The following is a 27,783-nucleotide window of genomic DNA, read 5'->3' on the forward strand; positions in this document are numbered from 1 at the left end:
TGGTGTAAAAAAAAAAAAAACCTGCCAAAGAAGACCAGAGTATGACTTCTACGCTTTACAAAGCAGGGTGAAGCGTTCTCGCGTTCGCTCCCCGTGGAGTTTTAAAGACGGTGGCGGCGGATCTCTGGGCCGTGGAGTTGGAGTCAGGGTGAGTGAGTACGGAGGAACCAGAGCTTGAATCTTCTTGCAAATCGGTCATTGGGAAAACAATGTTGAGCCTGATCCTGTTCTGATTGTTGTGTCCGATCCTGTTTCCCTCTAGCAGTACGCATGTATGTGTCTTAAGTGACTGTGTGTGTGTGTGTGTGAGAGTGAAATGGTGTGCGTGTTGTGGTGACAGAGCAAGGGATGCCTATGTACGGTAGCATGCACGCTGGGTGTGCTTGGGTGTGTGTGTGTTGAGAGTGTGTGTGTGTGTGTGTGTGTGTGTGTGTGTGATGTCGGGGGACACCAGCACCCTGTCCTGGAGGAGCATGTCTCCCGCCAGCCCGTCGGAGTCCTCGGAGGGGTCTCCCACGGCAACGGTCGCCAGGGACACCTTCATCCCGAAGAAGATCATCAAAGTGTGTTTCCTTAGCAACAGTTCCAACCTGGGCAAGAACTTCAAACTGGTCCAATGTGAAGAGGGATGGACTGTGAAGGTATACTGTATTCTACTGTACTCTACTGTACTCTACTATACAGTACTTACTGTGTTCTACTGTACTCTACTGTACTCTACTATACAGTACTTACTGTGTTCTACTGTACTCTACTGTACTCTACTATACAGTACTTTACTGTGTTCTACTGTACTCTACTGTACTCTACTATACAGTACTTTACTGTGTTCTACTGTGTTCTACTGTACTACACTCTACTGTACTACACTCTACTGTACTCTACTATACAGTACTGTGTTCTACTGTACTCTGCTGTACTCTACTATACAGTACTGTGTTCTACTGTACTCTACTGTACTCTACTATACAGTACTTTACTGTGTTCTACTGTGTTCTACTGTGTTCTACTGTACTACACTCTGCTGTACTCCACTACAGTACTTTACTGTGTTCTACTGTATTCTACTGTGTTCTACTGTATTCTTCTGTGTTCTACTGTATTCTACTGTACTACACTCTACTGTACTCTACTATACAGTACTTTACTGTGTTCTACTGTATTCTACTGTGTTCTACTATATTCTACTGTACTGCACTCTGCTGTGTTCTACTGTATTCTGCTGTACTGCATTCTACTGCACTGTACTGTACTGCACTCAACTGTACTGTATTGTACTCTACTATACTGAACTCTACTGTGCTCTACTGCACTCTACTGTACTGCCCTCTACTGTACTGTACTGTATTCTCCTGTACTGTACTCTATTCTTCTTTACTCTATCCTACTTTACTCCACTCGACTCCACTCTACTATATTGTACTTTACTCCGCTTAACTCTATTCTATTGTATTCTATTGTACTCTACTGTAGTCTTCTTCACTGTACAGTGATGTACTGTACTCTATGGACTGTATTTTACTGTACTCCACTCGACTCTATTGTAGTCTATTCTGGAACTCTCCAGTTTATTTTACTGTATTCAACAATGTTCTACTCTATTATACTCTATGCTACTCTGCTCTATTCAACTCTACTCCCATTTTTTCTTGATTTTTAATCTTTTCTAGTAGTCTATTAAAATCTGCTCATCTCCGCTCTCTTCTACTCTACTCTCGTCTATTCTCTATTTTCTCTACTTTCTCTGTTTTCGTCTATTCTGTTCTACTCTTTTTGTGTCTACCCCACTATTTTCTCCTCTGCTATATTCTGCCCCACTCTTCTAGCACATCTCTACTCTCCTCCATCCTGCTATAACCACCTCTTCCTCTCCTCCCAACGCCTCTCCTTTCCTTTAATCTCATCTTTCTCCTCTTCTGTCTTCCCATCATCTTGCAGTTTCCCTCTTCTTCTCTTCCTTCATCTAACTCCCACACACACACACACACACACACACATTCTCTGGGCGTCAATTGGGTGTATCACCATGTACCACTCGCCTTACCTTACCTGAGAGTGAGTCCAAATTAGAAAGAAGGGCAAAGATAGTGCAAAATTGCCAAATTAAAAAAAACAAGTAATGTCAGTGGAGCATTCTGGACTTTCTGGATTCTGGATTCTTACATATTGTGAAACTCACCACTTAGTGAGAACAAGAACTTCTGCGTGAGTAATTAGAAAGTCTGAATCTGCACCCTGAACTTGACCCCACCCTGAAATTCCTGAGAAAATGCTCTTATCAGCCCGATAAGGACTGTTTGTGAGCTGCGTTTTAACGTGTTTTTATTCATATTTTGGTGGAAGCTTAACTGAATCAACGCTCCTATCCCAGGCTATCATCAATGTGGTGTTGACCAGCGGCTGCGTGGGGCCGGGGATCAGCCACAGCCTCTGCTACGGCCTCCTCCTCAAGCACCTCAAGTCCTCCGAGATCCACTGGCTTCACCCGGACCTGACCGTGTCCGAGCTCACCCAGCGCTACGAGCAGCAGCACCTGGAGGCCGAGTGGAGGTCAGGGATGTTGTATTTATCGTGTTTTCACTTCATCGGAACGTCATCCTTAACCTTTCACATGGTTGAAATTGGTTGGAAAGATCTGCTGACCAATATGTCAGGCTGATTTTGGTCTTTTATCAAAAATCTGGTGTCGTATCTCTGATATGATGGAGGTTCCTCCTTTTTTTTGTCTGTAAAGCCTGCAATGAAACCTTCCTTAAAGGACCACTCTGACTTTTTGGGGTTTTGGCCCATTGGTCACCTTATCCAGTGTCTCTGGTAGATAGCTCTGTACGGTGTGCATGCTAACTCTTTAGCATACGTATAAGTAAACATAGGCAAATAGCATTATAATAAAAGTGAGAAAATTTGAATTTCTAGTAGCTCTAAGGTTGATTAATTCATGACACGTTTAAATCTGCCAAGACAGACATAAAATGTGAAAAATTTGGACTCAAAAACAATGTATTTTTAATGGCAGAAGATCTCTCTTCCTGCGAGACTTTAGTGTAGCTTGTTTTGTTTACACTTGAAATGAGTGAATTTAGCCAGACAGCTAAAGGTTTTTGCATTGTTGATGGACTTCACTAATGATGAAGACTGAGATTTTGTCTTCAGAAGTTATGAATCTACAGTCCATAGAATAAAAAACAGTACAAACATTGGTACTTTTTTTCACTAAAAGGTTTATCTTTAATACTTTAGATGATGCTAACCCCCTACGATTACTTACATACTGTATGCTAAGGCGTTAGCATGCGCACCAGAACTATCTACCAGAGACACAGAGATTATTTTTTTTGTATGAAAATGGTAAAGTAGAAATAATTATCGTATCAGCACAACATATGTATCCGCTATTGACAGCTTCAATCCAAATATATCATTATTCACATATTGGTCAAACCCTAGCATGCCATGTGCTTGTGATATCACAGGTTCACCCATCCCATCTTTCCTGTCACTCGATCAGTTTACTATCTAATAGAGCAGAAATAATAACCTAAAAAAAAAAAAAAAAATTCTCACCTTATGCCTGTTAAAGAATGCTAAAAAGAAAAACCATGACTTGGCAAAGCTAATTGTGCAGGTTGTTTGTCCAGATACGACCTGAGGATCAGATACATCCCCACAGACTTTATGGAGAAGTTCAAAGAGGACAGAACCACCATGATCTATTTTTACCAGCAGGTGAGTGGGTGTGTTCTTCCTTTTATCCTTGTGAACCAGTTTCAGTTTTAGACCTTCAGAGTGAGAGCATTTTGGCCTAACTTGGTCCTAACTTCTACAAGGGACTAGTTTAGGATAAGGACTTGGGTTTAGGCTTATGGTTAGAATTAGGTTTAGGTTAGGGTGAAAGTTAAGGTTATGGGTAGGGAATGAATGTGGTCGATGGAACATTCATACAACAATAGTCAGACAAATGTGTGTGTGTGTGTGTGTGTGTGTGTGTATCCACAGGTACGAAGTGACTACATGCAGCACTACGCCTCTAAAGTCAGCGATGGGATGGCGCTGCAACTAGGTTGTCTGGAAATCAGGTAACACTTACACAAACACCCCTCCCAATCACATATCACATATATCACATATGCACGGTCTACTTGCTATAGTGTAAGTGTAAGATCGATGAAAACAGACGTACTGGAAATGGTTTCACTTCAAGAAAAAAACTGAGGGGCTGCTGGATGCTTCACTGTGTTCACAGGAGGTTCTACAAAGACATGAATCCAAACGGACTGGAGAAAAAGTCCAACTTTGAACTCTTGGAGTAAGTCCTGAGTGTGATTGTGTTATTGTACAGTGAGAGGTTGTGTGTGTGCATCAGCTTCCTCCTCAAAATACCCAGAACTGTCCTCCCTTTTGCAGTCATTTAATGTATTGTTACATTCCATGACACCAAATATCTCACTGCTATTTCTAGAAAGAACTACTTATCTAATCTAATCTACAATCTACCCATTTGCATTGACTGTAACTATATGTCAAGAGATTATTGCCATTTTCTCACTAGCTGACTGTATCAGCTGCCTAGCAGTAAATGACATCCAATACAGCAGAAATGCAAAAATAATATTTAAAAAAAGATATGCAAAAATCATGTTCTTCCCACTCATAGATGCCCGTGTCTTGGCTGAGATCTTGGGTGCGTTTGTTTTATGGTACAGTGTGTGTCTGACTTTCCTCCATTAGGAAGGATGTGGGGCTGGACCTGTTCTTTCCCAGAGAGCTGATTGACAGCATGAAGGTATAAAGCAGCATGAAGTCCATTCATTTGACTGGTTTCATTTACTATTGCTGTACATTGCTTTGAATTTTCTATGGTGTGTGTGTGTGTGTGTGTGTGCGTGTCAGTCCAAGCAGCTTCGGAAGCTGGTCCAGCAGACGTTCCAGGGCTACTCCACTCTGAAGGAGGACCAGTGTATGGCCAGGTTCTTCACCACCCTGGCCCAGTGCCACAGCTACACACAGGAGAGCTTCGCCTGTCAACTGGTGGTGAGTGTGTGTGGGCGTGTGTGTGTGTGCGTGTGTGTGTGTGTGCACGTTTCCATAGCTTTTGAGGACATTATGCTGTTTTTCACACTCAAAAAAAAAAGCTTATTTCCTGTTGAGTTTACTGTTAACACAAGGTTTAGAGAATGAATGCAAACTCAGTGGAAAACCTTTTCTAGTATACAGTAGTATTAAGAATATGTGTGTATTAGGGTTCAGCTGATATGGGCTTTGAAGGCTGCTACTGATTGTCAATATCTGATATTTTGTGCTTACATTCGATATGTTACATTCAAAAAATTTCACGCCAAATAATTATAAGTGTTCAGTGTTTCCCCCAGACATGTATTCTTGTCAGGTTGGAAACAACATTTAGACCAGTGGTTCTCAACGTGGGGTCCGGGGACCACCAGGGTTCCTTGAGGGGGTTCCAGGGGGTCCCTAGCAAATTGATGAATTATTAAACTTCATTATTTCATTTACAAGAAGTTAACACAATTAGAGAATGTAGAAGAATGACTGTTTTGATCATAGTTTCACTGTTATCTCTCTACCTACAATACAGATAGTCATGGAATTCTGGACAAAATCATATTTAACAATAAAAATGTTCACAGATTTGGGTCAGATTTGAGAGACAAAATCTCATCAAATGGAGGTCCATAGCCTTAATGTGACTAAATTAGGGGTCCTTGATATGAAAAAGGTTGAGAATCACTGATTTAGACCATCATGGGACACTCAAACTCTCCATTGAAAGCCATAATAAAATTGTTTTATGGGGGTTAGCAGCAATATCTGACATATATTTACTTTTGTTATTACATTTTAAATGCAAAAAAAAGCTTGTTATTTATGTTATACATATCCTTGCACTACCACCGACAATGTAATTGACAGTCTGGAGCACGGTTTACGCCTTGATGTAAATACATATAGTGCTTGAAAAAATTATATCCTCTACTGATAGCTAGCATTAACTTAAAAACGGTAGCAGGTCAGCCCATAAAAACAGATACCTAAGGCTGCTGAAAACTAACCATGTTATACCAAAGTGAAATATCCCTTTAAAGCAGAGTGAGGCAGGTTTTGATACAGGTTTTGCAGACTGTAAAATCCCCCACACCACACTGGAATGATTTCTCTGGTAAGACATCTGATAGAAAATAATAAAAATGGATTTTTTTTCTTTGACAAAGTGTCTGGGCTTCATAGACAGACACCTTAACCACTAGGCCAACACCCAGTGTGGTAAACACACACACACACGCTCACTCTCACATATACAGTACAATACATTTTTTTCTTTGTCTGGAATGACTGTGTCTTTTGTTCTATTCTGTCTAACTGTGATGTTTTCTTTATTATTTTTTTTTACCTACTTCTAATTTCACAAGTAATTTCCATCTGTGGGAGCAATAAAGTATAACTAAACACTATCCCAACTCCCAATTTGGTGATAGTCCAACCTATGTTGAAAGCCTCAGAAAGGATGTTATAACTGTATTAGTGCCCCACATTAATCAATATAAAAATGGCTTTACAGACATCATCTTGAGAGTACAGACATCATTGGTCTTTGTTTGCTCGATGAAGATTGATTAAACTGTCTTGAACATATCACATTGTCAATTTATCAGACTATTTGCATCACAGTCAGTTTATGCTATTAACAGGGAGTACGAAAGATTCGTCTCACTTCAGCTGACATGTCCACAAAACTGCTAATCTGATATTAGACACATTTTATCTTCAAACAATCTTTATCTCAAACGGTTCATGAGATTGCGCTGGTTTATAGTAGGTTTGTGTATCTCAGTCCCCTGGAGCTGTCTTCTGATTTTGGCGCAGATAGGGCAAAAAAATTGAGAGAGCCCATTGGAAAAAAACACAAAATAGTGGAAAATCAAGATGGGGGACATGGGTGGTCCCAATGACAAAGTTGTACATCTAGGACATCCGAATGTGTGTACGGAGTTTGGCATCAATTAGGCCAATATTGGCCCCATAGATCAGCAAACTGATATATCGGTCTAACGCTAGTGTGTGTGTGTGTGTGTGTGTGTGTGTGTGTATCCATAGGAAGGTTGGAGACTAACAGTAGACCTGGTCATCGGTCCAGAAGGCATCAGCCAACAAGCTGACAAGAACTCAACAGTGAGCTCACACTTTCTTTCTGTATTTGTTATGAAATTATACAAAAAACGAAAATATTTAAAGTAACAGTTTTGTTTCCTAACATTAACTTATGATATATTCCCCCCCGCCATAGTTCACAAGATATTGTTGGCTTTTGCTTAAGTGATACCTTTTTGACAGTATGAATTGTAGTTATCTTCCTTCACCAGGCATTTTGTCATATTGTGGGGGAAAAAAATGGATAGATATAACATGAGATGATAAGATGAAACTTTAATGATCCTGTGGGGAAATTGGGTTGCAGCAGCAAATAGTAATAATATAGAGCAAAGAAAAATTGTATATAAATAAGAATAGAGCAAATGTTATGGTATCAAACAGAGCACAACTGACAATTACAACACCAGAATGTGTTAAGAATGTGGGACGAAAAGTTGTGAAATGAAAATGTACAGGAAAAATTCTAATACATGCAGTATGAAAGTAAAATAAATAATTGTACAAATATTAAGATAGACCATACATACATACAGAAAAATTACATCAGTAATGAAAGTGTCAAGGTACAGTATCTCCTTATCGATTTAATATTGCTTTTATTTCTGCTTTCCACATCTTTACGTGTACGTCCTCTCCAGCCCATCTGTCTAGCCAGTTTTTCCCAGGTCCGCAGTATTCGCTGTTCTTTGGAGAATGATGGTCGGGCGCTGCTGACTGTCCACATGGAGGGAGCTAGACAGGTAACCCCTAACCCTAACCCTAACCCTAACCCTAACCCTAACCCTACCCCTAACCCTACCCCACCAAGAGACATCACATCTAGAGGATTTGCAGTTGTGTAAGAAATCTCCCAGGAACCACGGTTGTCACCATCTCCAGCCAGAGGAACTAGGGAGAGCTGTAGTGTAGAGAGGAAAGATGGGTTTTAAGCCTAGATTTAAACATTTCAACAGAGTCCGTTTCCCTTACAGTCGAAGGAGAGTATTCCAAAGAGAAAGGGCGTGATGTGTAAATGCTATACTCCCAACTGTTCTTTTGTTAAACCAGGAGACTGTCAGATAAGGGCGTCCTGGAATATACGGTTTAATCAAGTCATATACTGTATGTATGACGGTGCCAATCCATTTAAGGCCTTATAAGTCAGGAGGAGCACCTTAAAATCAGCTCTCGCCTGTAGGGATATAAGTCTTCCTTGCTCTGCTTAGGACTCTAGCTGCTACATTTTGGACTAATTGAAGAGCCTTTGTTGTAATTGAAGGTAGGCCGGAGAAGAGTGCATTGCAATAATCTATTCTTGATGTTATGAATGCATGCACCGGGATTTCAGCATCTGCCAGTGAAAGATTGTGTGGGTGGAAGAAAGCGGATTTAGTGATGTTTTTAATGTGTGGTTCAAAGGATAGAGGGGGATCAAAAACGACTCCTAGATTCTTGACTGTCTGCCTTTGGGAACTGAGCAGCCATCAAGGTTTATGGTTACATCTTCACTGGGAGTATCCTTGATACACGGAACAGGTTCTTACCTTCTTTTTTTTCTTTTTTTAACAGCCCTTGTCAGTTAACACCTCCTCCCTGGCTGTAGCAGAGAATATGGCCGACTTGATTGACGGCTACTGTCGACTGGAAACCAACTCTGACAGCTCGCTCATCATCAGGCCCAGCAAAGGTACACTACACCTGAGTGATTTCCTTCTAATAATGATGTAATAACTTGTAATAAAACGTCCCTCTAAATGGGTCAAAAATGTACTAAAATCGAATGAGTGAAATCAGCTGCTGTAGCGTAATAACGTTTCACTTTAATAATAGCAGCAACATCATTATTGACAATGATGGACAGCATCAGCAAGCAAGTAAGCAAAGCCATCAAGTCTCATAGCAAACACATAAGACAGAGTGCAAAAACAATAAAAAAAAAAAAAAAATTTGTTAAGTGTTTTGACTGTTGTGAGCAGTTGTTATATTATCAGTAAGAATGATTACCAGTTGAAAAAAATATTAAATCACTCATAATGTAATAATCACTGGTCTATGTAATGTAATGTAATAATAAGTTATGTCCAAATCCTACACATAGTGCCAGTGTTATCGGGAAAAATATAACAAAGTCACTCTTAAAATGTTATTATATTATCCATTAATTTATTAAATTTCATTACATTTTTGACCCATTTACAGGGACATACTCATTACATTAATATATTATTCAAAAAGCGCTAAGCCCTCAAAAAGCCCTACTGTCCCCTATATAACACCTATCTAGTATTAATAGTAAGGATAGAAGCCTAGCGTCCCTTTTTAGGAGATCAGCTATGTTTGCAAGTAAGCAATTGTATTCTGTTTTTGGTATATACTCATGAGTTAATATTTGTATTCAATTATAACTTGTTGGGACTTTTGAAAGTCCCAAACGGGGGAATTATGTAGTAGAAAACCATGCTTATAGCTGATATATATATATATTAAACATATATTCTGATATGCATTAAGATCAAGTCAAAGGCCTGTAAGACAGAATTACATTATCAGTGGCTACATAAAAACTAATGGTCTGACTCTTACAGGAAGAGAAGCAAGAGTCGCGCTGCCTGACATCCCAAAACGGTGAGTGTTTTTACTTTAGTTTGAAAAATCTAAAAATACAATGTATAGAAAAACAATGCATCCAACACATTGTCAAGGATGACTAATTTAAGACTTTTTTCCACAGTGTTGGTAAATCAATGGCAGCATACCGTGTGTGTGTGTGTGTGTGTGTGTGTGTGTGTGTGTGTGTGTGACTAGGTACACTACCTTTTTGAGTGTTTTTGGGAGGTGTTTTCACACCCATATACCCACATACCTATTTTTGCAGGGTTTTTTTTTTTTTTATCTCCCTCCCTTCTACACCCGGAATCTCTCTTCTTTTTGTGTTTCTGTCTGTTGGCACAAGAAGACACAGTCCAAAACATCCTTGTTTAACAGTCTGAGTTGCAGTTGAAATGTTAATTGCTTGCTTAAAAAGAGAAATTTAAATGACTGTCAGCAACTAATAAAACCTGTCATGGCTTTTCACGTTTTCGCTCATCGTGCTTGTTAGACAGTTAGAATTTTCTGTAATATTTCTCTCTCTCTCTCTCTCTCTCTCTCTCTCTCTTCCAGTGATGGCCCTCGTAGTCTTCAGAGACGTGTGGGTAAGTAAAGGCAATGACATTAGATATGACCATTGTTTTAATGTGGGAGGATTTGGGTGTTTGTTTTTTTTGTCAGAATTTGTGTTGTAGAGACACAGGAGAATGAATGTAGGGTAAACAGTGTATCACCTGTAACTTCAATATGGTTTCTTTATTTGTTTAACTCCAGGTTCTGATATTTATGCGGAGATTCCTGAAGACACGATGAACTCTGATGGTGAGTAGAGTTCGACAGAGATGTGGAAAATTTGATTCTGCAAGGAATGCCAAAAAAAATGGAAAATTGCTATGAATGACCCAAATCCAAGCAATCAATGAAGTAACAGGCATAGGCACAGAGCTTAATATGACTGACCTGTGTAGTTGCCTTTGTAATTGTGATGTAGTTACTTCATAGTCCTTTTTCATGTGGCGTTTCCGTTATTTTGTCACACCCTCTATACTCTGAAAGTATCTGATTGCAGCGTGGGAGTCAATATCTCATTCTGAGTACAGGCAGTGATCAAGTGCTGTTTTGTAAATTGGGAACCTCCAGCCCACACACATGATGCAATGAAAACATTTCGTTTCTCGTCTCATTCACGTAACCCATCAGTTGTTACAATAAAGGTGGGATGATGGGACAAAGGCTGAACACGTGACAGACAAGTGTTGGGACAGCAATGTGAAATGGGATGCCCCTAAATTTCATCATAGTCGTCTTTTGATCTGGAATATTAATTTGTTGAATGCACAACACATTTCTCTCAACTGTCCCAATACAAATTCCCCTCACTATATATGCTTCAAACTGATTTTTTTCAATTTGACAATATGTCTAAAATTACTGTTAGAAATAAGTTTTCCTTTTCATCTCTGTTCAAGTCAATATATAATTAAACAATTTCCACCTTCCAAGCTATTGTAATATGATTTTATTTAATGTGGGACATTAGAAATTAGATCAAAAATATCTCTTTTTGACAGATGGGAATTTATAAATAAATTCAAATGTACAAATATTTTTAGCCCAGATCTGGCAGAACAAATTCCTCAACCTTTCCCTGTCTCTGTGTGTGTGTGTGTGTGTGTGTGTGTGTGTGTGTGTGTGTGTGTGTGTGTGTGTGTGTGTGTGCTCAGAGAAGCACAGCCTCTCCAGAGATGACGTGGTGTTGGGTCGAATCCTGGGCGAGGGCTTCTTCGGAGAGGTTCATGACGGGGTTTACAAAAGCCCAGTGAGTTACTACAGCAAAAGCATTCTAATGAAAAACACAAGCAACTTTTTACTACTTGTGTCTGCATATATTGTACTCCTCTCTTGTGATGCCGTACTTATCATATTGCTCGGAAATTTGGGGAAATGCTTGCAAAACATATCTAGACCCAATAGTTAAATTACAAAAAAGGGCGATAAGAATAATAAATAACGCTGGATACCGAGAATCGACCAGTCGGCTTTTTATAAAATCCAAACAATTAAAATTTATGGATATAGTTAGGGTAAAATTGATGGAAATTCTGTTTCGAGTTGTGAATAGGAGCCTCCCCATGAGCATTCAATCCCTCTTCAAATTAAGAAGAGGGCATTATAGTTTAAGAGGTTTGCTTCGGTTTGAAACAAGTAAAATAAGAACCAATGTCAAACAAAGATGTGTTTCAGTTGTCGGGGTAAAACTATGGAATGATCTCAGTGATCAATTCAAGTTAATAAGTACTCTGTCAAAATTTAAAAAATCTTTAAAATGGGAAATTATTAATAAATATTAATTGTGAGACTAATTGAATAATTTATGTGTTTCATTAATAAGTAATGAATTTGTTTAATTGAATAAAGAATATAATTTACATATTGTTATGGAGGAATGTGAGCATAATGGGAAAAAAAATTGTTTGAAAGTGTGTTGAGTTGTTTGATGTAATGTACAGGGTGGGCTAAAAAAAAGCATTGCTTCTGCCCAACCCTTTTTTGGTTATAATAATTTTAATCTCGAGAAATGTACGTTTTTTTATTTTTATGTGAACAACCAAAATAAAGTTCATTCATTCATTCATTCATACTACTAAAATGCAGGTCCTGATAATAGTTTCCTATTAGTAGGCTACTCATAGTATCAGTTATGGTGTCTATGTTGGTTTGGCATCTATGTTCATCACTAAATGGGTAAATTTGTGTGTGTGTGTGTGTGTGTAGACGGGGGAGAGGATCCGCGTGGCTGTTAAAACGTGTAAGGACTGCTCAGCTGATGTAAAAGAGAAGTTTCTCAGTGAAGCTGGTGAGTAAGTGGCTGTTGCTTTTTCTATTTCCTTTTAAGGTGCTTCCGTATGTCAGAGTCCTTCAGTGTCTTACTGCCGTTTCATCTAATTGTCAAAGAAGACAACAGGGGAGTTAAAGGAGAAGTGCAGCATAATGACACATATGAATAGAATTTGAATGTATCCAGTTGGGACTAATATCCAGGTTTTGCTGTCCCTGATTGGAAATTTGGCTTGCACTAAAGGATAATATTAAAGTGGTAATACTCCAATGTTTTCCAAGCTGAAAAAAATGGATCTGATCATTTCATCACTGACACATCTGATTGTGTTTAGATAAAGCCAATTTAGCAAGATAGCAATCACAGTCCTGTTGTTAACACACTGAGCTGACTCTTCTCAAGCTACAACTCTTCATGTTTTGGAGTAGAGACTAGAGCTAAAGACAAGACCGTTTACTGTGTCACAGTAACCACAGAAACAAATCCACCTCATCACACTATTCACTTTTACTCAGTTGACCGACAGCCACACCGCGTCAATCTTTTTCAGGTGTCTCTCATTTTCTAGCCTGGTGGTCGTATATTCAGGCATTATATGCACAGACAGACATTTATATATATGAAAATGTCATGGGATTACTTTGACCACAGTACACAAAAACGTAAAATGTGCACTGCTTTAAAATAGAAACAAACGATAGGGAAATGGGATGATGATGTGAAGGTTATTGCATGTTGTGTGAGTGAGAACGTGATTGTAGTTGACTTCCTGTTGCCTGCGGCTTTGTCAACCTGCAGCCTGGGGGAAGGGGCCCAGAGCGGGGGCTGCGCCAGCCTCCTTTCTGAACTGAATGGGAAAGTGTGGGCTTGGAAAATGAATGACTAATTTTCTGACAACAACAACTTGCCACCTCAGCAAGGCCCTAAGTCTCTAGCCAGACTCTTCTCTTCTGTGGTTCCCCGGTGGTGGAACGAGTTGCCAAACTCCATTCGATCCGCAGAATCCCTCTCTATCCTTAAGAAAAGGCTAAAGACCCAGCTCTTTAGCGAATACCTCCTTTCATTAAAAAAAAAAAAAAAAAAAAAAATTTGATGCACTCTACGCATTACCTCATAGCACTACCTTGTAGCACTCCCTCGTAGCACCTATGTCCTGTTGGACCAGAACTTAGCTTGTTGCACTGTCTCGTAGCACCTTTGTCCTGTTGGACCAGAACTTAGCTTGTTGCACTGTCTCGTAGCACCTTTGTCCTGTTGGACCAGAACTTAGCTCTATAGCACTTACTCTCGTTGTTCTCTCCTATCTAGAAACTTGCTTGTGTTGTATGCAAATCTCATGTGTAAGTCGCTTTGGATAAAAGCGTCTGCCAAATGTGAAATTGTAAATTGTAATTGTAATTGTAACTTTGATGTCTAATAATTCATCACACTAAATAATAATATCTTGTTGATTTAGGCGATATATGCAGGTTTTAAAGCTTTGTTGGCAAATGCTATTAGCTGCAGGAACTTGTTCTTAGCAAATCCCAAACATGAGTGTGTGTAACTATATGAATGTGAAGCAGGCCAAGGTTTAAAAAACAAAAAAAAACAACAAAAAAAAAACAGGAAAAGGGCCCTGGCTTGCAAGACCTGCCACACAAACACATTGTTGAGGTTGGTCAGTGATTTTGTTTGTCACTTTCACAATGATGATACACAGTAGTTAGACTAGAACACTGGGTATCCATGAGTCCTTAAAAAGTCTTAAATTATTAAAATCCAAGTACAGTAATTAGGTCATAAATTGTATTTTTAATTAAGTTTATTTTATTTTTAATTAGGTTTCAAAAATTTGAGATATTGGCAGATTCTTTACGTTCGGTGATTTCTACTCAGAGCAAAGTTGGGGAGTAAGGCTAATGCTTTAATAAGCCAAATGGTATGAATTGTGTTTGACCAAAAGATGTGAATGGGACCAACAGTAGTGTTGGTTTGATTTTTGTATTTTGTATTACATCACTTGGACTTCCAATTGGTCACAGTAAGTCTGACCCACATGTAGGTCCACTCTTAGATTAATTCATAACAGGGTTAATACAATATGTGTGGAGTAATATCATGGTTCTTTCTTTTGTCAAAATGTTTCTCTCCTCTGCTCTTCATCTGTCTTTTTCATTCTCTCTTTCTCTCTCTCCCTCTCTCTCTCTCTCTCATCATCATAAATAACTGTGATCTCTCTCTCTCTGTTCCAGTCTTGATGAAGGGTCTGAATCATCCCCACATCGTGTGTCTAATCGGGGTCATCGAGGTTGATCCTGTCTGGATCGTCATGGAGCTCTATGAACATGGAGAGGTGTGTGTTTGAATGTGTTGTGTGTGTGTCTGTATATATGGCTGGCCAACTTGCCTTTCTGTAATACAAGGGGACTCGTGAAATGATTTAACTGTAAAGCAGACATTGTCCCCTGGGTCTATGTACATGTATTTATGCCTGGGAATGTATATCTGTCAGTGTATAGATGTTCATGAGAAACTAAACCACTTCTTCAAAATCCCTGAGAGGTTTCGTTTTCTGCAGAACAGTGACTGTCTTTACGATTGAAGGAAGTTTAGAATAGTTGTTGACGGACCTGCTTATTACTTTATCACCTAGTTAGGGTTAGTTAGTCTGCTTGATGCTACAGCACTCCCCTAAGCATTTGGTTTGATTTATTTGGGGACACAAACTGGCACATAGAGAAACAAGCATTTGTTTCTAGTAAGCATTTGGTTTGATTTATTTGGGGACACAAATGGCACAGAGAAACAAGCATTTGTTTCTAGTAAGCATTTGGTTTGATTTATTTGGGGACACAAACTGACACATAGAGAAACAAGCATTTGTTTCTAGTAAGCATTTGGTTTGATTTATTTGGGGACACAAAATGGCACATAGAGAAACAAGCATTTGTTTCTAGTAAGCATTTGGTTTGATTTATTTGGGGACACAAAATGGCACATAGAGAAACAAGCATTTGTTTCTAGTAAGCATTTGGTTTGATTTATTTGGGGACACAAAATGGCACATAGAAAAACAAGCATTTGTTTCTAGTGAGCATTTGGTTTGATTTATTTGGGGACACAAAATGGCACATAGAGAAACAAGCATTTGTTTCTAGTAAGCATTTGGTTTGATTTATTTGGGGACACAAAATGGCACATAGAGAAACAAGCATTTGTTTCTAGTAAGCATTTGGTTTGATTTATTTGGGGACACAAAATGGCACAGAGAAACAAGCATTTGTTTCTAGTAAGCATTTGGTTTGATTTATTTGGGGACACAAAATGGCACATAGAGAAACAAGCATTTGTTTCTAGTAAGCATTTGGTTTGATTTATTTGGGGACACAAAATGGCACATAGAGAAACAAGCATTTGTTTCTAGTAAGCATTTGGTTTGATTTATTTGGGGACACAAAATGGCACATAGAAAAACAAGCATTTGTTTCTAGTGAGCATTTGGTTTGATTTATTTGGGGACACAAAATGGCACATAGAGAAACAAGCATTTGTTTCTAGTGAGCATTTGGTTTGATTTATTTGGGGACACAAAATGGCACATAGAGAAACGAGCATTTGTTTCTAGTAAGCATTTGGTTTGATTTATTTGGGGACACAAACTGGCACATAGAGAAACGAGCATTTGTTTCTAGTAAGCATTTGGTTTGATTTATTTGGGGACACAAAATAGCACATAGAGAAACGAGCATTTGTTTCTAGTAAGCATTTGGTTTGATTTATTTGGGGACACAAAATGGCACATAGAGAAACGAGCATTTGTTTCTAGTAAGCATTTGGTTTGATTTATTTGGGGACACAAAATGGCACATAGAGAAACGAGCATTTGTTTCTAGTAAGCATTTGGTTTGATTTATTTGGGGACACAAAATGGCACATAGAGAAACGAGCATTTGTTTCTAGTAAGCATTTGGTTTGATTTATTTGGGGACACAAAATGGCACATAGAGAAACAATCCATTTTCCTTTCTTGGGTTATTAAGAATAAAGGTCCTGGAGATGATGTAGAACCTTGAATCAGGTGGAAAAAAAAATCAAGATTTCACTTTCAACTGAAATGTTGAGCATTTTTCTGAAACTGGCAAAATGATCAAAAGTAGTAAAATAGTAAAAATAGTAGATAATATACAAGATACTGTATGTAGTTAATGCATTGGCAATTTTGAGTCTCAAAATATCTTGCACTGAACTTGATAAGTCTGAATACAAATGTTTGTTCCATGACAGTTGGGGAACTATCTGGTGGAGCAGCAGCACAATCTGAGCAGTGCAACCTTAGTCCTGTACTGTCTGCAGATCTGCAAAGCAATGGCTTACCTGGAGGGACTCAACATGGTGCACAGGTAACACACACACACACACACACACACACACACACAAACATGCAGAAATGCAGTGCGTGTCAAATGCAGTGCAGGAAATGCTTCTTTCCTTTGATTTCAGTACCATTGCTTCCTGCATTTGTGACAGATTTTTTGCATATCATTTTGAGGTACTACACTGCCTTTAAAAGCCAGTGCACCTCAAAGGAGAAATTCAGCAAAGATGCTCACTTACTTTAAGGCAAACCTGACCTGTAGATAGAAAATTTGAGAATTATTAGTGTGTAACTGCATACTTTCTGCATGATAGAGGGTTTAACAATCAAACTTTTACTTCATTTTCATTAATTTGATTTGATCCTAAAGGAAATTCTAAATGATTCTTGAACATGCTAATACAAATAGCAAATGTGTTGAGAAATAATTGTTGTTACATAGTCATAGTTTCACAGGACTAAAAATAGAAATGTACTGATATGTGAAAAATGAAGTAGAGTTATCTACGCTCAGCATGACCGTCAGTACTTGTAATTGAGGGGTAATAATTTTAACATGTTATCTTAGCTCTCACGCAAGGTTGTATATAGGTTAATGCAGAGGAACTGCAACCACTACAGTGCTTTCAGGTGTGCGGTCATCATGAGAAGCGCAAGAAGCACAGACAGCTACACAGACAGCATGAACCAGGCATTAGCCCCCTCAGTTCCATCTCAGCCTTCTTCCAAACAATTCAACTAACACTACTAATGTTAGATTAAATGTGGATTTATTCCCTACTACATGAGGCAAATCTAGGAACTCTTTGAATAACAGTGCAATCGTTTGGATACAAAACACTTGGACTATGCTGCAGCTTTAGAGAAATTAGATGGACATTTTATCCCCTTTTTAGATTCCAAAATAACCAGACCATTCACTTTGATTGTTTAGAATAAGGATGAGATAGAACTGCAGTAGCTAACCCGCTGTGTGTTTGGTGGTCAGACAAACCACTGGAGATTGCACTGACATGGCGGTGAGCAGATAGTAACAAAATCTTCATCTTGAGGAGACCTATTTAATTCTCTGAGTCCCTGCCTCTGTTCTATCTGTGCTGCAGAGATATAGCGGTGAGGAACGTTTTGGTGGCTTCATCAGACTGCGTCAAGCTGGGCGACTTCGGTCTCTCTCGCTACATTGAGGAGGAAGACTATTACAAAGGTACACACACACACACACATCCACAGACACACACACACAGACATGTTGACCGCAGACACTGTCCGTGCTCAACAGATCAGAATGTACTGAATGAACTTTCTCCGTAAGTTAAAGAGGAAGTTCCAAATATTTTGGCTTACAAAATCTCAAAACAGACAATCCTTGTCCACTGGGTGGAGTTATTTGTCACCCCAAATTATTTCCCTTTGCCTCCATCATTTCTCCATCAAATGACAATAGCATTTGTATCAGCAGCTGCTACCTGGTCAAGTCTGCTTTCTTTCACTGTCTTTGTGTGTGTGTGTGTTGGAAATTTGTGTGGATCGTTTGTCAGGGACAGTCTGAAGATGCTGTGTAGCAAGTTTGGTGAGAAAATAGAGCAAAAAAAAATGTTTAATTAGTTTTACAGTTTTTGTTGAGTGTTGGACTTTATCTTTTCTGCTAGCTTGAAGTGTGTGAATGTTTCTTCTCACTTGGGCCTACATTTCAATGGAAGTTTCAAAGCTGTAGCATGTACAGCTGATTTTTATGAATTTTCAAAGTTTAGTTTTAGTCCCTTTAGACGCTTAATACAGCCCCACCATCAGGACTACTGACCCCAAATGCCAGTTGAGGAAGTTTAGCATGGGACTGAACCTACGTGCAAAGTTTTGGGATGGCAGTTTTCCTCAGAGGAAGAAGAAGAAGAAATTGGCAAATACAAGAGTTAATAGAGAGATCATTTGTCATTCATTTGTATCACACTTTTTTCAACTCAAAATCAAATAAATAAAAAGCAGATAAAAAGCAAATAAAAAGCAGATGTGCATAATTCATCAAATAAATTAAAACAAGGACAAATCAGCAACACAGGCTAAAATAATACAACAATAGGATGAAAGAATCATATAAAAGCAAGTTTATACTGATTCTGTGAACTTATAAGCTCCTCACTTATTGCCTTTTTAAAGTGGGAAAAAGTAATGTGATTTAACTCAGTTGGAGTCTGATCACTTTGAGTTAATTTTGGATCAGTTTCCATCCAAAAAAACTGTGAAATATATCTCCAACCCCGATCTATCATTATTTCAAGCTTTGTAAAAGTAATGGTAATGTCTCCAACCTCAATGTCTACAACCTTAGAATGCCTTTTTTTGTCCTTTTCTCTTCAATCATGTTTGACCCTCTGTATCTTCCTTGCAGCCTCTGTTAGCCGATTGCCGATCAAATGGATGGCACCCGAATCCATCAACTTCAGACGCTTCACCACGGCTAGTGATGTCTGGATGTTTGGTGAGAAATACACTGGTATTGAAGATATTAGACAAGGGAGATTTTGTGAAATCCAGTGTTTTCCAGTCGCCCTTAGTCGAGTGGATGCTGTTTCAGATGTGTGTGTGTGTGTGTTCCACCAGGTGTGTGTATGTGGGAGGTCCTCTCGCCGGGCCAGCAGCCGTTCTTCTGGCTGGAGAACGGCCAGGTGATCAACCAGCTGGAGATGGGGGTTCGCCTCCCCAAGCCCCAGCTCTGCCCCCCCACCCTCTACTCCCTGCTCACACACTGCTGGGCCTACGAGCCGCCGCGCCGGCCCACCTTCAGCCAGCTGGTCTGCTCGCTATGGTACACACACACACACACACACACACACACACACACACACACACACACTTACATATACAAACAGTACACACATGTATCTTCTCATTCGTTATATATCCCCTATATCTTCATTCATATATATCCACTTAACATGTGTTTTTGGAGGATTTCCCCTCATCTTTCTATCCTTGTGAGGACATTCGGTACAGGAACACACACACACACACACACACATACACACACACACACACACAGTCACACATATAGTTAGTGTTATTAGTTGACGTGTCTCTCTCTGGTTTTACAGTGATATCCACAAGATGGAGTCCGAGCAGGAGGTGGAGAACAGGCGAGACAGATCACGCTCCATCGCCCTCCTCTTCGACTCCACCGTCACAGAGCCTCCGCCCAAGGTGCCCCACACACACACACACACACACACACACACAATAATAATAATAATGCAGTTAAATGGTTACAATCTGGAGCTCTTTATGGTTCAGAAGTAGAAAGAAAGGGTCTGAAATTGCAAACATCTCTGGGAGGGATAGTGACGCCCATGGGTGGGATGATCAGTTCCCCATCAAAAAAACGGGAAATGAACCTAATCAGTTCACAGCCACTGGAGCCCGAGAGCTGAAGACCTCCAATATGGCCGCCAGAGGGTGTGGTTCTCTCTAACCCTCGCTCTCTCTCTCTCTCTCTCTGCCACAGCCATCCAGACTACATGGCAACACCCTTCGTCGAGGCACATCAATACAGGTGCCCTTCACACACACACACACACAGTCAGACACACCCGCATAAATACAGTATGCTCTCACACACATGCATTAGTTGTCAGGGTTCACTGCATCTGTGTGTTTGTCTGTTGTCATGCCAACAAAGCCTCAGACTCTAACCCTAATGCTACATTAATCACGGTTTATGGTAGACAGCAAACCATTGTTTTAAATAGGAGAATGACAATTTTCCTAACGCCTTCTACTGTGGCGGTGAAGATAAACTGGATGTAGAAATGTCTTGCGAAATGGATGGAGCTCTTCTGAATAATCAAAGAGCCTTCTTCTTCTTCTTTCTTCTTCTGAAAATTTTGGTCTGGAAAAACGTTTCTGTGAGGAAAAAGATGTAGGCCTACTGCCCCATGTAGGTTTGGATTTCTATCCAATTGCAGTGGGGAACATATTGAATCATTTCTTAATCTTAAAGTTGTAAATTCCTTGTTTTTATTTGGTAACACTTTACAATAAGGGTACACTAAGTTAAGGGTCAGTTAATGCTTAATAAGGGTTAGTTAATGCTTAATAAGGGATAGTTAATGCTTATTAAGGGTTAGTTAATGCTTATTAAAGGTTAGTTAATGCTTATTAAGGGTTAGTTAATGCTTATTAAGGGATAGTTAATGCTTATTAAGGATAGTTAATGCTTAATAAGGGTCAGTTAATGCTTAATAAGGGTCAGTTAATGCTTAATAAGGGTCAGTTAATGCTTAATAAGGGTCAGTTAATGCTTAATAAGGGTCAGTTAATGCTTAATAAGGGTCAGTTAATGCTTAATAAGGGATAGTTAATGCTTAATAAGGGTCAGTTAATGCTTATTAAGCATTAACTAACCCTTAATTAACAGTTAACTAATGTGTAATTTACTAATGGTGTTCATGTTAACTAAGGTATTAATTTATACATTATTTAATAGTTTATAAAGATGGCTATTAAATAATGTATAAATTAATATCTTAGTTAATATGAACACCATTAGTAAATGATTACCAGACACATTAGTTAACTGTTAATTAAGGGTTAGTTAATGCTTTAAGCATTAAATAACCCTTAACTTAGTGACCCTTATTGTAAAGTGTTACCTTTTATTTTTATTTAGTCTCCATCTTTTTCTCTTTGGTGCTGTCGCCTGTCAATCAAACGGTGTGTCCAGCACTGCGACGTCTTTTTGATAATCGAGCAACCACAGACAAATGATAGAACGCTGCATTGTGTCAAATGTTTGTGAATGCATATGCATGTATGTGAGTGAACATGAGGATGCATGCATGAGTGAGCATTTGTGCATACATGTTGCTGTATGAACATGCATACTAGGGTTAGACTGATACATCAGATTGCCAACACATCAGGGTGATATTGTCCTTTTATTAAAAATCAGATCTGGTCCAGTCAGTGTGGTTCACCTCTGATATGATGGATATGATGCAGTTTGATTGATTACATATTTATTGTAGAATTGATCAATACTACACTGGTTGTCTTTAATGGATTCATGTGTGTGTGACTGTGTGTGTAGGGAGATGGGGACAGCAGGCCGGTGTGGGAGAGAGAGAGAGAGCGAGTGGAGAACACCCTGCAAAGGCAAAGACAAGAGATGCAGAGGGATAAACAGTGGCTGGAGCAGGAGGAGAGACAGCTGGTGAGAGGTCATACACACACACACACACACACACACACACACACACTTTCCTATCTGATGGTATAAATATTGTCATATACTGTAATTGATTGATCAGAGTCTGACCTCACATGTGATTGAAGTTGTGCTTTTCTGTAGGATCCTGTCGTGCAACAGGAGTCAAACATCATGAAGGTACAGTATGTTGTTTGCATATCAAAGGTTTAAATTCTGCTAGGATGACAAGTAATATTGAATTAAAGCTGCACTCTGCAAGATTTGTATGCAAAGAAACACCAAAAGTGTAAACCAATGGGATATCAGTTTGGGAGAGAGACAGTTTTATTTGATGGGAGGGGCGGAGGGGCGGGATTGTTCAAAAATCTGTGAGTGTTTTATTGGTTGGAATTTTCTATGTCGCATCCTTGTACACGATGATGTCATCACTAAACATTTCCTGTTTTCTAGGAAGCAAACGTAATTAGATCTTGATATAAAAATACAAGAATATATTTTTTTTTTTGGTCTTTTTTTTTTTTTTTTGCATAAATTGACAAATGGGGTAAAAGTCATTTTTCAATTCAGTGTGACTTTAATAGTAATATTTTCAATAACTGAATTTTGAAACTGAATGCATGCATTGTTTAAACCTATTAAACCGATAAATTCACATTCATTAGAATATTCACTATTTTTGCTTCTCTCTCTCTGTGCTGTTTGCAGCCTCCTGATCAAAAGCGAGAATATGGTGAGTCATGGGCTGAGCCTCCATAAACATGTTCAAACTTTTATTCAGTCATATACTATTCAGATACCATTGGACCCTTTTGTTTGTTTGAAAATCTTCCTCTTTACGAGTGAGGTCTCAGCCAAACGGTTGGTCAATCTCAGGATAGTTCCTTTTTCTAACGGCTGACAAACCTCTCCTCTCTCTTAGATGACATTATAAAACGTTAATGATCCCTGTGGGGAAATGGAGTCGTCAAGAAAAATAGGATATAAATAAAAATAGAGCAAATTAATTGGTATCAAACATAACCCCGCTGACAAATGGAAAACACTGGAATTGGTATTAAGTGGGAATATATGTATAAAAAGTATAAAATATATGGTAACACTTTACAATAAGGGTACACTAAGTTAAGGGTTAGTTAATGCTTAATAAGGGTTATTTAATGCTTAACTAAGGTATTAATTTATACATTATTTAATAGTTTATAAAGATGACTATTAAATAATGTATAAATTAATACCTTAGTTAACATGAACACCATTAGTTAACTGTTAATTAATGTTAATTAATGTACCCTTATTGTAAAGTGTTACCTGTATATGAATCACAGCATGTATGCAGAATGTGTAGTAGTAGAACATACTGAGACAAAGGAAATGAATGGAAAATATGTACAATATTAAAATAAATATTTGCAATATGTATGTAACAAGTGAGAAAATATGAGTATGTGAAGAAAAATGTACAGCATATATATAGGATGTGCAAAATGTAAATCGTGGACATATTAGATATTAACAGGTGTACAGAAGGCCATATATACGTACAGAAAGCCATGAAGAAACTATTCACCCTATCATATATATTTATACAATTTACAGATGTAAAATGCATATTATATTTGCAGATGTACATTAGTTGCATTACTAACTCTTGCTCTCTCTAGCAGAGCCTCCAAAGAAGCCTCCCAAGCCTGGCGCAGTCACACAGGTAAAAACAAAAAAAATAAAAACCCTCCTGAAAATTCATAACAGCAAGCTCAATGCAGAAATATCATAATTATGAGTTACGAAAGCTGGGATTTTGTATGTTGAGCTCATAGGACATTATGATGACCATATAGTTCCTTATGATAGACATTAAAGGTAAAGTACCATTGTGTTGCTGCAGCCTCTGCCCACAGCGGAACTGGACAGATCTGGGGACCAGGTTTACACCGGTGTCATGGCTATAGTCAAGGAGGTGGTCCGGCTGAAGAATGATGTCAACACACTGCACCCCTCTGAGTATCCCGCCGCCGTCAAAGTAGGGCACCACTGTGTGTGTGTGTATGTGTGTGTGTGTGTGTGTGTGTGTGTTTCGGTGAATTGGAAGGACTGATTTTTTTGATCGTTATTCTAAAAAAGCGTCTTACTCAAATTAAACAAGATCATTCCTATCCTCCTATCCTCCCTCCCTTCTGTTTGTCCTTCCATCCATCCTTCACCTGCCCTCCTCTCCCTTCGCACCCCCCCCCCCCCCCCCTCAGGCGGTGGGTGTCACTCTCCGCACTCTGATCCAAAGCGTGGACGAGATCCTGCCCTCCCTGCACGGCTCCGTCAGGACAGAGGTAGGCCTCCTCCTCCGACTCTCCTCCTCCTTTTTCTTTTTTTTTCCTGTCATCTCATTCTGTCCTGCATGGGTCTTGGAAAACCTGTTCCCACCCCGCCCCCCCCCCCGCACCATGCAATACTGTATCCGTATTGAAATGAAGTGATTTACAGTAGACCTAAGTGGTGGTAGAGCATCTATCTGGTCCCTTGGCAATCTGCTTATTCAGCACCATGGAGAGCGGCACCAAGCCAGATCCACATAGAGTTGAAACGTTCGGTTCCGGAAGTTTTGGACCAGCCACCAGACTCATAGGGATTTTAACTCTAGCCATAGCTGCCACATTACACATCAGAGAACCCCTTCAGTCTCCGACATCAGAAAACGATAGTAATGGTTGCTGTAATGATTGACATAAAATTGTAGAATTATTAGATATAGTTATAGATATAGTTAGATATCTAGATATAGTTTGTCTCTCCCATATGACAAGACGACAGAGCGAGCTCTGTGATTGGGGGACTTTGGGGGAATTCTCTCTGGGATGAGTAGTTTCTTTACCCCCTAACACCCAGATGTACACAGTCTTGTACCTTAGGGTTAGGGTTAGATCTTAGGGTTATGAGCATGTGTATGCGAAAAATGATATTTAACTTCTTTCAGTGCAAAACACAGAGATTACATCCGGAGGGTACTTTACTGTTCTATCTTCTCTATATATTGATTGTTAGTCTTTTTTATAAGGCATCATTAAGAGTATAGACCTACACACACAAAGACACACAAAGAATTCACCCACTAGCTGCATGTTCTGTGGGCCACCCTACCCAATGCAGGACTCTGTATCGGAAGAAACAGCTTATCTCTGCTTCTAACGGTCTTATAATCCGTCTGGCCCGTTTCAGATCGAGGGGACGGAGCGGCTGCTGAACAAGGACTTGGGGGAGCTGATCAATAAGATGCGTCTGGCCCAGCAGAACGCGGTGACGTCGCTGCGGGACGAGTGCCAGCGGCAGATGCTGGCGGCGGCCCACACGCTGGCGCTGGACTCCAAAAACCTGCTGGACGCCGTGGACCAGGCCCGCGTCCGGGCCAACCTGGCCAGGCCCAGGCCCGAGTCGCCCAGGCCCGAGTCGCCGGGTGCAAATGACTCACTGTGAAATGACGAGTTCATCTTTTTTACACTGTGGATGGAGTGGACACGGGTACAAAAACTCACTGACTCAATGTGCTGTCATAAACTCATATGGATGTGTTGAAGAGTGACAAGAAATGCCTCAAAAACGTTATTAACGCATTTTTCATTGAAAACATACAGTATATGTATGTGCTTAGCTCGACCCGACTGTGTATCAAATTCTCCAAAGGACTCAAATAATCAGAGCCAGACTCCATTCGTGGAAATGAGTCATTCTTTATCTGTAAGTACTGAACAGTAGTCTTGATGATCCAGTGGAGAATGGAGATTATTCAGAACCACTAAAATACCCACAGAATCAAAATAGCACGGCTTATTCAAAGTGTTCATAAAGCTCAACTGACCTTCAAAAATGAATGGACTATTTTTTCATATTGCTCTTTATTCCTATTCATTATACCTGTTCAGTGTACAGACCAGTTCAGAGAGGTCGAGCTCATCTGTCCGGTGCTTTGCAGTTTCTATGTGAAAGACAGAGGAAATAAACACTTGAAAAAAAATGATGCATGAGTGACAATTGTGTCTGTTGTTGGGAGTCAGTGGTTTTGGATTTGTTCATTTATGCTTATATTCGCTTTTCTCCACTATATACTCAACCGAATTGTAAATTTTCCTATTCTATTGCAACATACAAGAATAAGTGGCGAGTCCCTTTGCGACAGCTGATGTAAATTACTGTGACTAAGTGACTCAAGGGGTCACCAAAGATTTCACATTCTACTGGCAGCAGCAAGGAACACAGGCACTGGACTGAAGGAATGCGTTAACTGAACATACCTACATGTGGAAAATCAGGTTGGAGAAAGACTCATAGTGTCAGTCAATTTTCGGTTAACTACTCTGAAATGAACTAGAATCAGATTTGAGCAGGCACTCTGCAGTGGGAAACAGCCATGGCAGTGCTGCTGAGACATTTACAAGCCTGTGATGTATTTTAAGTGGAACCAGAAGCAGTGCTCTCTAGTTATTATATCCAAAAGACAGAGTAAAAATGCGGGATTTAAAGTTTGCAAGGAGCTAATTGAAGCCCTAAGGATTTATTATGGCATCTCTGAGGTGCCAAATGGTCTTTTACTCAATGTGAGAAGCCCAGAAAAGTGTAAGTACACATACTGTAGCAGCCATCAGGTACGTTCTGAATACAAAGCAACATAAAAAATGTCACTGTGTGTCATTTCAAGCTTCATAACGAGTAAAGGTGAAGTCAAAATCATCACAAGTACTTACTAAGTACACACACACACACACTTTAAATGCACCTTTCTTTTATTTGCTTAGGAGTTAAGAGTCCTATCTAAAGATTCCCAAACATGTTGGTCTGGCTACGCCTATAATGAATGTCTGCTGTGAAGCCTGAGGGCAAAATAAAGAAACGTTGCTCTCTCTCTCTCAAACAAGAACAAACCCATCCGGCTCGTGCAGCTTTCCCTTAAACCGAAGGGGGCGTGGATCCGGGGGGGGGGGGGGTTCATCTCGGGCCGCGGAAACCCGAAAAAGTTCCATCTGGCGTTTTTGGAAACGATCTGAGGAGCGTTCTGCTCTTTCAAAAAGCGAAACTGCTGTCGTATCTGGTTGCGGTCAGGGTGAAGCGCTGTAGTCACAAAAGAAAGAAAGCTCTGCAAAGAAAGACGAGAGAAATAATATCATAATGAAAAAAAAAAGCTCAGAGCAACGCCAGCTCATTAAAGCAAATGTCATGGGGTTTTGAGAAAATGTTTGTTCGGTTCGGTGAGAGCGCTGTGAGCAAAACGTAAAGGGTTAAGGTTTAGAGAGTTCAGACTCAAGTTTCCCCTTTGGCTGTATAGTTGGTGTGTAAGTACAGGTTGTTCTGTTCCCATTCACTCAGCAGCATTAATGCCAAGATCGCAATTAAAGTGTCGGTCTCTGAAAACTCCACCATCTTAGCCACAGTCAGTTCCCTGTTTTCAACGCGTTTCCTATTGCAGTTGATTCTAGATGCAGGATTTTGCAATTACTGATTCGCAAGGTTTCCGTAGGACACTTTTTAGTAGATGGCGGGTTTACTGTGTGGTGGGGAACAATGCAGCTGTATAGAGATATGACTCCAGCATCTGCATCCACTATAGCAGTAAAAACTATGGGGCTGACTGTAATACAGGAAAAAAAAAAACATGCACACTGTTGTGGT

General features: G+C 39.5%; 1 protein-coding gene across 3 annotated transcripts; it reads left to right on the plus strand.

Moving 5' to 3' along the window:
* LOC139659588 (protein-tyrosine kinase 2-beta-like) lies at window positions 1–26,182 on the plus strand. Of its 3 annotated transcripts, none has more exons than XM_071537900.1 (30): window positions 1–148; window positions 263–641; window positions 2,372–2,550; window positions 3,639–3,726; window positions 3,997–4,076; window positions 4,244–4,306; window positions 4,729–4,783; window positions 4,891–5,031; window positions 7,111–7,185; window positions 7,806–7,907; window positions 8,716–8,833; window positions 9,732–9,771; window positions 10,309–10,340; window positions 10,510–10,557; window positions 11,460–11,554; window positions 12,511–12,592; window positions 14,809–14,909; window positions 16,841–16,956; window positions 18,035–18,135; window positions 19,318–19,407; window positions 19,530–19,734; window positions 20,021–20,126; window positions 20,428–20,475; window positions 22,012–22,134; window positions 22,273–22,308; window positions 22,837–22,861; window positions 23,793–23,836; window positions 24,017–24,151; window positions 24,375–24,455; window positions 25,342–26,182. In XM_071537900.1, exons 2-30 carry the CDS (start codon window positions 438–440, stop codon window positions 25,594–25,596), a joined length of 2,868 nt encoding a protein of 955 aa, XP_071394001.1. In that variant the 5' UTR covers window positions 1–148; window positions 263–437; the 3' UTR covers window positions 25,597–26,182. The 3 variants fall into 3 exon arrangements, with proteins under 3 accessions (XP_071394001.1, XP_071394000.1, XP_071394002.1); XM_071537899.1 differs by having other exon boundaries at window positions 266–641; XM_071537901.1 differs by having other exon boundaries at window positions 266–641; window positions 23,796–23,836.
* The last annotated feature ends 1,601 nt before the right edge of the window (window positions 26,183–27,783 follow it).

The sequence above is a fragment of the Centroberyx affinis genome, unplaced genomic scaffold (assembly GCF_046629955.1).
Source record: "Centroberyx affinis isolate AG114_WGS23_722 - 3 ecotype Tasmania unplaced genomic scaffold, CSIRO-AGI_Caff_v1 ptg003149l_1, whole genome shotgun sequence".
Classification (NCBI taxonomy): domain Eukaryota; kingdom Metazoa; phylum Chordata; class Actinopteri; order Beryciformes; family Berycidae; genus Centroberyx; species Centroberyx affinis.